General features: G+C 42.2%; 2 protein-coding genes across 2 annotated transcripts; one reads left to right on the top strand and one right to left on the bottom strand.

The window, feature by feature from the left end:
- The first annotated feature begins 1,980 nt into the window (after positions 1-1,980).
- Positions 1,981-2,899, top strand: BDR25DRAFT_307570 (uncharacterized protein). Its single transcript, XM_033690859.1, has 2 exons — positions 1,981-2,309; positions 2,358-2,899. Exons 1-2 carry the CDS (start codon positions 2,018-2,020, stop codon positions 2,891-2,893), a joined length of 828 nt encoding a protein of 275 aa, XP_033540631.1. The 5' UTR covers positions 1,981-2,017; the 3' UTR covers positions 2,894-2,899.
- A 1,552-nt stretch (positions 2,900-4,451) lies between these two features.
- Positions 4,452-5,273, bottom strand: BDR25DRAFT_244791 (uncharacterized protein; the record flags this gene model as incomplete). The annotated part of the gene is made up of 2 exons (XM_033685859.1): positions 4,452-4,911; positions 5,005-5,273. The coding sequence occupies 2 exons, from the start codon at positions 5,271-5,273 to the stop codon at positions 4,452-4,454; spliced, it is 729 nt and encodes a 242-aa protein (XP_033540630.1).
- Between the last annotated feature and the right edge of the window lie 7,647 nt (positions 5,274-12,920).

Below are 12,920 nucleotides of genomic sequence, written 5' to 3'. Positions count from 1 at the left end.
CCTAGCCTTTATTAACATCTTTTTACTCTTTATTTTATATAGGCTATTAGTAGTCTGCTTAAAGTGCTTTTTATAAACTAATTACACTAACTTTTATAGATAGCTGCTTTTAAAAAGTTACTAAAGTTATTAAATTACTTATATATAGCTATAGTACCTGCAAATTTAAGCTTTTAAAATGCTAAAAGTAAGCTTAATTAAGCTATAGTTTAGTAAGCATAGTAGTAAATATTTAATAATATAGCTAACTTACTTAATCTTACTTATAACTTTTTAGTTTATATAAATTAAGATGTTGTTAAAGACTATAACTATAGTCTTATTACTATATACTATGTAAAAAGTAGGTAGTAGTAACTTGTAGATCTAATCTATAAAGTCTTTATAGCTAAAATAGCTCTTTTTTACACCTATATAAGGCAGGTAGCTATTTATAGTAAACATAAGTAAAGCTGCTTAGGTTTTCCCTTATTAAACATCTTATATATAGTAGTTTATAGAGCCTATTAGTGTGTAAGTGTACTGCTGCTAACTAGTCTTTTTACTAAAAATAAACCTATTTAGAAACACTAGATTAGCAGTAGTAAACTACTTTATATAGTAGTAATAGCTTTTATAAAGCATTTTATTATAAAGTATAAAGATAAGATGCAGCGCTTACTTACTTTTACTATAATTATTAAGTAGCTAAGTAACTATTAACTAGTATACTTTAACACTTTTTTTATTTATAACTAGTAAGCTATTTTATTATAATATATTTAGCTACTTTAATAAAGCTTATTAAATAAAGCTTACTTATCTTTAGATTTTATTTTATATAAGTAGCTAAGTATAGTGTTTAGATTACTTAGTTTATAAATGCTACTATGTAGCTTTAAGTTATGCTTAATTATGTACACTTTTAACTACAACACACTAACATAACTAGTAATAGAGTTATAACACTAGCCTAGTAGTAAAAAGTAATATATTTTAATTCTTTAGTATAGATTAAGGCTATAGCTTTTAGTTACAAGCTCTCTAAAAATCTTAAAAGTGCAACGCGCCTGTGTAGGCGTAAGAGGCCTTATAGAAACACTATAGGCTTAAAATATAAGACTATAACTTTAAAAAACATATTAGTAGACTTCTTTATATATATTTATATAGCCTTAAGTTTTACTAATAATTATTAGATAGTTATTGCATAATTTTTTACATAAAATTAGTAAATCTACAGTTTATATGTAAGTTTATACGCGTGCAGGGAAAATTGTTGTATTGCTAAGGAATTCCACCGATTTTTGCACCAGATAGATTAGCCGCGGATGACGCGAGTCTGAGAAACACCAGCCGATGCAGTTTTTGATGAAGGTATGGCTGGAGCTGTACGAAGAGCTCGTAACGACAAAGATAAACCCTTCTAGAAAGGCTACAAAGGCTTCTTAAGCTGTAATCATTACGGTCGAGCAGGTGCAAGCTACTTGTTGTTAGAGCTGAAGAGTGCTGTATTGATGTGGAACCTAGAGGGCAGCTAATGGTGGAGCTATCAAGCTTCCTTCACGCTTCCGCGTCTAGCCAGTAGCCTTCCATTAATCGCCGTAATTAATGTCTTAAATCGTTATATCTCTAGGCCGAGATCCATTTTATGTGGCTGTATAGTTTCAATCAGTGTGAAAAGTTCTACGGCGATTTCCCCGCGCTTCAGGTGAGCGCGTGAATCGGCTGCTAAACCCCAGTACCCTGCAGGCGCTCCGCCAGTTGGCGTATCTCAAGGAGTTGCCAAGCAGTGAGTGAATGGAGTCTGACTGCTAGCGATATAGCATTCCGACAACTGATTGAATTCTCTAATTATCCTTGTTTTGTGGCTGTTTTAAGGGTACCGATTTTAATTCGGCCCCCAACGTAATATTCAAAGCTGAGTCAGTTGGATTGCGCCGAAGGCGCAGAGTTCACAGACCCCAAAATCTTACTTAAACTTGGACTTCGCTTCGTCCTCGACGATCCGATTTTTGGGCTGCGCTTCAACACGTTCATGATGTTTACGCGATTTGTCGCCTTTTCACTCGCTCTGCTTTCTGCCTCCCGATCCACGGTCCAAGCGCAATGCCAGCCAGAAAATCCAGTCGGGGGCTCGTTCACTGAGCCTCCACCCTGCGGAGGAAGCCCGGGACCAGCTACATATAAGGATAATCGCGTTATGGATTTGGGCAGTGTTCAAGGGATTTCGTGGACAACGAATTTGACCGTGTCTGATTTCTTCAATTTGACGCTATGGCAACAAAATGGGGGCGGAGGTGCGACTGTGAGCACTACGCCGTTATATAGTGAAGTTACCCATTCCGTTATGGAGACCGCGTCCTGACTATTGACAGTTCATAATGAGAATGATCCTCTTCTTGAATCAATGGATTGGGTTGTGCAAGCTTACGAGCTAAATCTGGATCGATCGAATGTGTTTTACTTGGAGATGGGTTGGGAAGGACCCCGGTTTTTCTCGCATTATTTCAATGTTTCGAGATCTGTGGCTACTAGCAGTTTGTCAAGTTCCGCCTCAACGAGCCCCTCGAGTTCCGCCGCTACAACCCAGCCTTCAGCAACAACTTCTTCGATGGCGTTGTCTGAGAACGGATCTAAAGGCGGGCTATCTCAAGATGCAAAGATAGGCCTTGGGGTGGGAATTGGTCTGGGTGTTCCCACTATCCTGTTGTTGGGTATTATTGCAGGTGCTTTAGTATCTAAAACGCGCAAGAGCCAGGCACATTCAGCGCACAAACCCTCTGGAGAGATGAAACTTGCCGACCAAATCAAAGACTCTTACACAATCACAATGCACAGCGGTGGGCCCCAAGAGATAGCACCGTTGGCGGAGTTGGCGGTTCCGAATAGCCCCCGCGAACTGGAAACGTGAATGGCGTAAAATATGAATCCGTTAAGAAAAATTAATTCGTAAAATCTCTTAGCACACTCGCTTCGTTGTCTGTAAACTAACAATCGCGAGAATGACGCGCCAGACGTTCGTGTAAATGACTGTTTCCAACGCTTGTAAGTTCTAACCTAATTAGGCAATAGTGGGGGCTGACTATTCGGTGTTTCGGAGAGCCGTCCAGCGTCACCTTACTTCCGTTTCTCGCCCATGTGTTCATAGACGGCTTCCTCAGAAGAACCCCGAGGCGATACCGCTAGCAACTCCTAGCCTGTCCCCAAATGGATCCTGCGAGTCGTCGAATACGAAGACATTACCGATATTGCTCTTTGGCTATGTCTAGTAGTGTCTCTAGCAAGCCGTCCAAGTAGTAGCCAAGGCTAGCAATTGGTTGACAATATTCACGTTACCACAGAGCGTGTGGCTGTTAATATCGAATGTGGAGATAAGCTGCTTAACCTTAACACGCTCGCAGGTGTCGTCTTCGAGGGGCGACAACGTGCTAATATGCTAAGAACACATCTCCAAGGAAAGTCTTCCTGAGGATATTGCACGTAACCAGACTAAATGAAATGTAGAGAGTGAGGTTGGCCCTGCAAGTGGCTGCATAGCTGTTATTAGAAACATTTCAATTAGGCTATTGAAACTCTCGACTAACTAGTTTTCATAAGCTGCGATTGAGCTTTAACACGATACCAACATTTTTGTATGAAGTATTAGCAGTTAATTTTTTTTTACAAGTGTTTTGCTAGCTATGAGTAGCACCTATAGTTGCTAAAGTAGTAAAAGGATTAAATACTAATTTATTTTATATAAATAATCGTATGTCGCGGGGATCCAACACACAAGAGACACGAGCTCAAAGGAGAGCATTGTTACGTACGCTATCTAGTGAATGTCCAGGACGTTGTGCGACGCGGAAAATAGGAATGTTGAGCATGTTCTAGCAGTATTTGATAGGGGCAGCTCGAGTGATAGCAGTAGGCCAATGAACGAGCACGTGAGCGGCATTGGGTGTTCCTAGGAAGGCTTCCCCGATAGGCCCTATGCCGTGGGGCATTGAGTTCACAGGTAGTTACCCTGACAGTGTAGGGTTTAATATCGAAGATATAATAACGTTTACTATTCTCTAGTTACGAATATTATAACTCGTAGTAGATACATATCTATCGTACACGAACATTCAAGCTAGAAACAATAGAAAAGGGAAGCATGTAATGTAGGTCTAGGAGCTTAATGTAGTTCTCTATGCACATCGATGAGAAACCGTAGACTATGTTATGGCTAATTTCGAGCATAAGTGACCCTTATACTCTTGCCAAATCGTGCAATGATTATACGACTAGGAACTCTTATTTTAGGTTAGGAGTGGGAAGCACTAGAATAAAGCGCTTTCGTATGCACGTCTCCATGAGAGCTAGAGGTGTTCGGGGCCCAGGCCGCACCACCACCGTCATAATGGTGGATCTTGTTCATACTATAAATTCCGGTGGTAAAGGGTAGCGGGATTGATGTTGGTGGTGCGAGTTGGTTGTTGAATGGTCTAATGAGCAGGAGATCCGCCAGCGCATCCAACACGGCTCGAGCTGACGACAATGTCGTCGTACCAGAAGGTATTCGCGTCGCCGCCGTACGACTCCCAACCGAAGTAAATACCGGTGATTTTGGGTTTGTAGGTGCTCCTCTGCCACTGGGCGGCGTTTTTATTGGTGACACCAGCCTTGACGGTAAGACCCGCCACAGCGTTGCCATTCAACCAAGTCTCAATGGTGCCATCGGTTCCCAAGTGGTATTCGAAACATTGCCAGGAGCCAGTGGGAAGGGCGGTGGAAGCGGCAATACCTTGCGGGGAGAGGTCGGGAAGGGTGGCATCGTCGGACTCGCGGTTGTACATCATGATCTTGCTTTGGCCGCCAATGCGGAGATGCTTCTTAGCGCCCTGGGCGGAGTCGGGCATGGTGATGAAGGAGACATGAGAGTCGGTGAAGGCCTTGGAGGCTTTGCTGGATGAGGATAGGTGTATGTTAGCATTTCCTTTCAACTTTAAAATTGCTTCACCCCTTCAGCACTCTACCTCTGCCACCACAAAAACTTACACGTAAGCCCTGACGTAAACGTCACCGCTGGGGACTTTCGTTGTGCCAAAGAAAATATGTCCACAGTAGCCACCCGCACCATCAACCCTCATAGAATTCTTGCCGCTATAAGCGGTGGAGCTGTCAAGGGTGACTTTACCCCCCTGATTGCAGTCGGCCGCGTAGGTGGGCCATGCGGTCTGGTCCCACCCGCTTTCGAAGCCCTCGGACACTTGACCAAGGGAGAAGGGGAGGAGAGCAAGGGCGAGAAGAGCGGTTTGACGGAACATTGTGGCAGATGGGTTGCCGTAGGTAGCAGGTACGGATATGACGGGTAAAAAAGCAAACTTCAAGAAAAGGGCAAGATGAAGGTATTTATGCACATTCTCAGCCTAAGCCTCCATCCTTTGCCGCTACCAGAATAGGTATATAATTGTATCGTTATTTTCCTCCTACCACCTTCTATGATCCAAAGTTCGGAAATTCGGCCCATGTTTCCAGAGTTGATATATTAAGAGTAGAGACCAATTTAAATAATTTATGCGCTTGTTTTTATAAACATAAGGATTGTACTTTAGAATCGCGTTTGGTTAGTGAGGTGGTCGTCTGGCATAGCGAAGTAAGTTGCATGCTATTTATTGCTGCGTCGATATGCGCTGACTGGCAGCTTTTATGATTTTAACAGCAACCCTAGGTGCGTGCAAGAATTAAGAAACGAACGCCAAGGAAATGCCGAAATTTTGCATACGATATATAAATGGCTCTATGAGATGGTTTGAAGATTGTGGTTAATGGTCAAGTGCCCATGCGCATGTGCGATTCAAATTATGCCACTATCGATAAGGACACGTGGTTCACCACCAAACTCTTCTGAGACTCATACTTACTGCGTTTGGGTTCCTACTTCGTACCAACGGGCGCATCGTCGCACTTTTCTGGTGTAGCCTGACCTGGATGTCGGGTCGAAGAATTCGGTGTTGACACTAAAGAAAACGGGCGAACGAGGAGTGGGATACTTGTTCATTGAAACACCCGGATATTTGGTGTTCACGGTCGGATGTGACAAGTTGATCCGATAAGAACTCCCGTTCATGTACCCGCGACTTAGATGCAACTCTCTGTGTCAGAAGCTTGTTTGGTGGTAAGCCTGGCCGTCCGCGTTTTATGGACCTATGAACTCTTTCACGGATTCAATAGCGCTCGAACTCAGATCCCGACATTCGAATTTCTCGATGTCAGCTTAATCTTTGCCTGGAGACTTAACGCTCTCACTGGGCGAATAGAATCTGGTGGGCCTACGGGCCTCCTCTTTCGTTCCCAATTCCTCATACTTGAAGCACTGCGTGATCATCCTCGCCCTCACAGATAGGTCTTCATTCAGGTTAGGTGGCATAAGCACGACACTATATCGTTGTACGAGATTGAAACTAAGCCAGTGTGCTGGTTGAGGATAGATTTCAACGCCGTCGACTTCCGTAAGAAGGAACTAGTGCTCATCGATCTGGATCTGGAATTCGGTGAAGGCGCCTACATTGATGATACGCAGCGTGTGCTGTGGTCGGAAAATAGGCCCAAGAGTGCATTTGAGGTATTGGTAGATAAGAATTTGCGATTGTGTAAGTCGGCGCAATTGCGAGCACCACAACCGTTCACTTGAGCGGACACCGTACTGGTTTGTGGTTCTCGCTGCCAGGTGCGAGATATTGCATCAACAGAGATGATGATAGATCGTAGTAGTAGCCACTACCATTCTATCTTCGCCATATGGTACCTTTCACAATTTGTCTTCTTCGTAACTTCAAGTGCGGATCACCTTAGGTCTAACTAGTCCATCTGAGAGTTGCATAGTCATGTGACTGTAATACATATATATACATGTTTCTCACAAGACATCGAGACGGTACGTGGAGGAATAACCAGGCGCGATCTAATACTCTATAATCATTATAGACCTATCTATCTATTTCGTACCATTCTGGTAAAGACCATAGCAATCAATTGAAGTCGCGGCTGTAGCCTAACTGTGTACATTGACCACGATTTCGTCTCCGTCATTACATTCAAGAAGGGGTTCTGGAGACGTACCCTTGATGAGTTCTATTGGTCGATATTCGCTATCTGGATTGAGTTCATACTTTCTCTCCACATGTTCCTTTGCTCTTAGAGGAGCCCGAAGTGCTTCCCTCTTGATGAGCTTCCTGCCTTCTCTCACTCGACGGCAAGCTCCAGAGCCGGGCCATGTTTAGACAGCCGTGTCGTCCAGTAGAAAAGATTCCGGGAACAAGGTGTGAATTATGTCAAGGCTCATACCCCTGAACTATCTGCTCGATGCCCCATTGACCCATGAAGCCTATGGAGAACGTGGAATCGGCGTACTCTGTTATGGTGTTCAAGCTTTGTAGGGATCTCACCATGCTGCCGTGGCCACAAAGGCAACTGGCAGTCTCTCACATGTTCGTAATCTATTCGATGCCTTCTCGAAGTATACTGTGTACGAAGTTGGCTGATCCCAGCCAATGGCATTCAACCTTAGCCGCCGCCCCGCATTTCAAATTGTCCCGAAATCACTCACGAGCTCAAGCGAGGTTTAAGAGAGGCTAGAGAAAAGCGAAGAGATAGGCGAAGTTCGATTCTTCTGTTGAATACACGTGCTCATAGATGTGGCTGGTCTGATACTGTTAGGCGGAATCTGATGGAAGGAACACACGAGGCCAACCTTTCCTCGGCGCACGCAACCCCGCCGTAGCCAACCTTATTTTACATTTCCCGCCCGACTCTCGCCCATAATTGTGCCGCTGACGTCTGACGCCACAGCCATGACCCCTTCAGCACAGCCAAGCGTAATGACAAGAAATAAGCCCGTACCTTTACACCCGAGCAGGGTTCGTATTAGCATTGCGGCTCAGCGGCTATTATTGTCATAGATCCACACTCTGCATGCTGCATCCCGGAAGCATTTATCGTGTCATAGGTTGCCGGTGCCTAGCCGAGGTTCTACCTTCAGCAAAGAAATGGGCTCTTGTAACTCTCAAGTAGAGTGGCTTTGAGTCGACTGAATGAGGGGAGGGAAATTCGAACGTCCCCGGAGCGACGCCGAGCCGGCGTTCATGTTCACTCAATACAGGGCAACAGCATTTAAATCCCTTCATACAGACCTGTTGGCAATCATTCATGAAAAGCTTACCTGCTGGACTCCGGACGCTGTTGTATCGACTGGGTGCGATTCTTTCGGGAGCTGGTAGCTGCAGAAGCGCCTACTAGCATCACTGGGCGAAGCGAAGGGCGAAGCCAAGGGTGACTCCCATTCATTCCTCTAGTATCCTAGCAACCTCGTAGAAGTATCAATCACAGTGACGGTCCGGACCCTGATTGCCCGACGCCTATCTTTTTGCCCTGCGATGAGGCTGTTGAGCATGCTGTGACGCTTTTTACATTCTCCTACATATATAGGAGGCCATCTCTAGCACTACGACGTATAGCAGTGACTAGAGCTTACTCTAATACCCTTCATAATCATCTGCGTCCCGCTACGCATTTCTGCGCCCGCCATCCTATCCTATCCTTCGAGAAACTCTACGCCAAGACATTGACTGTTATCATTCTTTTCGTAGTACCACTCGGGTTTATTTCTTCACATCATCCAGAGAATTCACGCCAGCTCATCCCACCATGACGCCCCCCGCTTTCCTTCAACCTCGGGGATAATACACTAGCATCAACCAAGTAGGATAGTATCAGGCAACATCTTCTGGATCAACTTGTTGGTAGCGGCTCAGTGCTAATAACTTCCAATGGTTCACATTATGTTCAGTTACACCCAATACTTGCATTCTCGGTTATCCTTTCACTACATCAATGGACTCCGTTGTTGGCTGTTGTGAAACGACTTCATTGAATTGGCAGGAGTATTATAATCAATACCTGCCAACCGCTACATCTAACGGAAGTTACATCACCCATTGATTATACTCGTGGCTGGTAAGAATAATTGTTTCCCGGTAGGAGACACGGAGCCGAGAAACCTCCAACCTTATACCGGGCTAATTCGTAGTGGGTAATCTAATCTACACTGGAAGTACTAAGGTTGCTCGACTTCTGGCCATGATTGGATGCGCAAAGAACACACACCAACCACTGAGTATTTCTAAATGCTACCGACAACTGCTCAAGCATTGGTGGATGGCAAGGTGACAACGATATTCACATCGTCCTCCACCGCCACCTCACCTCTGCAAATATCAACGTCAACATTAGTAGTCGATCTCGACTTAGCCAAGGAATCAAGCAAAACCTGGATCGCCGGCGTCGTAGTCAGCGGCCTCGCCCTCTTGCTATCGCTGGCCTTGCCTTGTACCTTATGCACCAACACGAAAAGTATCGCACGGTTAGAGCTGACGGATGATAGAGAGCATATGAGGTGTGACTCGTCAATCAGGTGGCGAGAACCAAACTAGTCGATTGAGCAAAGGTGTAGGGTCTAGTCTCAGGAGCTTGAGGGGGCTCCAAGCTAACAATATGGTAAAGGACCAAAAGGGCGCTAGTCTCAATAAGGAAAGACGCCAGTGCTAAAAGAGCGACTACTGCGCTGACTCATATTGAGGTGAAACACTACGTCATGTGATGTAGTTTCATCTGGTCCAATTGTCACGTGCGACAAAAGGCTAAGGAAAGCCGCTATCAACAAGCATCCGAAAGGCAAACCGGCTACGTCCCGCATGGGCCGGAGGGCTAGACCAATGGTTACGTCCATCCAGCCCGATTTAATATGCCTCCAACGATTCAACGAAGAGACCTTACGAGCACAGACCACCATCCGTAGCAACCAGTAGATCTCGTAGAAATACCTGGATATAGAATCTCAGCATCAGAGTTCGATACAGTGATAACTCGAGTACCGTAAACGTTAGATTCGCTGTCACCGTTGCACAAAGACAGGACGATGAGGCTAGGTGAGAGTAGTGGGCAACTAGGAGTAAAAGAGGCTGCAACATCCGAATATCGAGTACCCTTTTGTTTCCCCAATATCTCCCCGGACTTCGGGGGGTCTGGTGCCCTATTTGACCTTTTGTTTCTGCAAGAACGCAGAATGTTTGAAGTGGGTTCAACCTATGTAAGCTGTGCTTCTGCGCTCTGTAGATTGTTAGCTTACACCTAAGCGCACTGTATCTTAACGACTTTTACTCTCCAGCTACTACTAAGTAGCTATATCCTCTTTATGTTTTATTAAAGAATTTTTACGATTATATTTGCTTTCTTTTAGGCTTTTTACACTGGATAATACCCTAGTGAGAGCTCTAAAGTCAATCAACCTAATTATATAGTAGTATAATTGATATAACGTACCTAACAGGTTGGCCGGCCACACGGGTTGGCCGGCCACTTTTGCTAAGCCCCCACTAAAACCACCCCATTCTCTCGCAAAACAGCCCACTTTAGCCCTATATAAAGTAATATAACATAAGATATTATTTAAAGTCTACTTCTACTACTTACTTACATGTATGTAAGTTATGCCTAGTCTAATTACACTACCTGCATTGCCTTTAACTTAGCTTACTTTTTTTAGCGCGCACTTATGTCTTTAGCTTCTTTTTATTACTACTGTCACGATTGTGCACGAGTAAGGTTATAGAGCTTCACAGAGGTCTAGTTTAATTACTACGTAAGGTATTATAGTAGGTACAAGACGTTGTGTAAGGAACAGGAAGGTTTAGAAAAAAATTAGTAATTAAATACTTAGCTTAAAAGTCTAAGCACTTTAGGTATAAATTAAGCTTATTTTAGGTTTAGTTAGTGTTAAAGTAGTTTATGCTTAAGTTTATATCTATATTATGTTATGTTTATGTTAGACGTGCACTAATAATACTTTAGTACACATCTAATATAGTTATGTCTAGGATCTAGAGAGAATACTGTAACAGTACCCCCCCCCTTATTAAAAAGGGAATTCTTTACATTAGTAGTTCTAGCATTAAGTTGTCTTTATTAAGGTATAAGTTTAGTTTAAATAAGTATTAGGCATAAAATTAAGTTACTGCAAAGTTTTTTTATAAGGCTTTTATAAGTTTTTACAACAGTTTGTTATATCTAGTCTATTTTATAAAGTATTTATAAATATGTTTCTTTTTATTAAACTAGATCTATTTAACATTTTTTATAACATATTCTAGTTTATTATTTATAATAATAGGTTTAAGTAGCAAGTTTAGCTATTTAAGTAAATAGTTAGATTTAGAAGCTACTTAGCGCAGCAATAATACATAGAACACAGGGTGTATTTTTATGCTATTAGGTAAGATTAATTAGTAAGTATGTAATAAAACTATATAAGCTACTATAAAAAGGCTAAAGTTCTTCTAATTAAGTTTCTTTAATTATTAGTGTTGAATAGGCTCCGACAGCTAGCTGCTTATGGTATAAGCACTTAAGTAGCAAGAGTAAGAGTGGTGTACAGTGTGCACAGCGTATAAGGTAGGTAAGGTAAGGGCAATATGTTTCTAGTTTTATTACTCTTGTCTTTCCTCTGTACAGAAGAAAAGGGGGATATCTAGATGTTTGCGCACAGAGGTTCGCGCACAAGCATTATGTAACATAGATATGTAATCCTGCTTATGCGCGATTGTTTATATCTAGGCTGCAACGCTGCTGCTGTGTATAGACACTAGTAACTTTTTTTTTTGTCTAAAAAGTTGCCTTTTGTACATGTTACCTCTCTTTTGTCTGTGTAGGTCTATCTAATTACATTCTGCCTTTACTTTACTTTATTTGTTAGAACTTGCCTTAGTAATGCTGTACATTAAGATAGGCTAGTTACGCTATGTAAATAGCTTTATAAATAGTGTAAAGTGTTTTAGGCTATTATTATCTAGCCTTTATGCGCTTGCCTTGTAAGTAATTTAGTAGTGTATAAACTGTTTTATGTAGAGTTTTGTGCTAGAATAGTGTAGGATCTTTGCATAGGCAGGTGCGTAGGGAGGTGTATATAATAAGGTCTTCCCTTTTTCTTTACCTTCTCTTTTTTATTCTTTACTTTTTAAGCCCTACTGTACTATTCTCTAGCTCTTTTCTTTTTTTGTACAGTGCTAACAGTAACAGATACTCCTGCCTACATACACACACACACACACACACACACACACACACACACACACAGAGAGAGAGAGAGAGAGAGAGAGATGTCTCTCTAGCCTTCCTTCTCTACCTCTAGCGCTGTTAGTGCAGGCATCTTTAACATTCTTATATAGTCTAGTGGCCTAGGGCGCATCTATGTTACTTTTTTAACTAGTTTTGCTACTAATTAGCAGTTTATTTAGCGTCTTAGCATAAACATATAGATCTTTTAGCTCTTCTGCTTTCTTCTTATATAAAATGCTAATTATAAATAGGCTAAAAAGCAGCATGTAGCAGCTTTACTATTTTATAATATTAATATTATCTTGCCTACTAGCACTAATCTATAGCTGTAGGCAGCAAAAGTTGTGTGTTGTAAGGGGTACTTCTGTGCAGTTCTAGTCTAGAGTTATAGTTAAGTTCTAGTAACTTTATGTGCTTATTATTATAGTAGCACTACTAGTGCTTTTTCTTTTATTAAGTGTTATATGTTAGCTAACTTCTAGGCTAATGCCTGCGCCTTATGCGTATAGTAGAGCTGTAGTCTGCATTATAACTACTATATGTAAGAGGTGGTAGCTTTTTCTTCTCCTATATACTAGATAAATAAACTGTCTTTTTTATATATTCTTCTTTTCTAATCTTATAATAAGAAAAAATAAGTGCGTATAATAAAAAAAAACAAAAAAAATAAGCTTTATATAAAAGTGTTGTTAGTCTAGTTAGTCTAAGGCATCTTTGCGCACAGGATCTAGCTAGTCCACAGATGCTTCTATCTAGACAGAGAGGTAGTTAGTTAAGACTAATAATTAAAAAGCCTAGTTTAG

The sequence above is a fragment of the Lindgomyces ingoldianus genome (genome assembly GCF_010093535.1).
Source record: "Lindgomyces ingoldianus strain ATCC 200398 unplaced genomic scaffold BDR25scaffold_55, whole genome shotgun sequence".
In the NCBI taxonomy this organism is placed as follows: Eukaryota; Fungi; Ascomycota; class Dothideomycetes; order Pleosporales; family Lindgomycetaceae; genus Lindgomyces; species Lindgomyces ingoldianus.
Note: the sequence above shows the minus strand (reverse complement) of the source record. Positions and strands in the feature narration are given on the sequence as shown.

What these genes read in the sequence shown, in the direction of transcription:
- BDR25DRAFT_307570 (XM_033690859.1), top strand. Translation starts at nt 2,018, where the DNA reads ATGATGTTTACGCGATTTGTCGCCTTTTCACTCGCTCTGCTTTCTGCC. An exon ending in GAGCACTACGCCGTTATATA is followed by an intron (nt 2,310 to 2,357) that starts GTGAAGTTACCC and finishes GACTATTGACAG; the next exon opens with TTCATAATGAGAATGATCCT.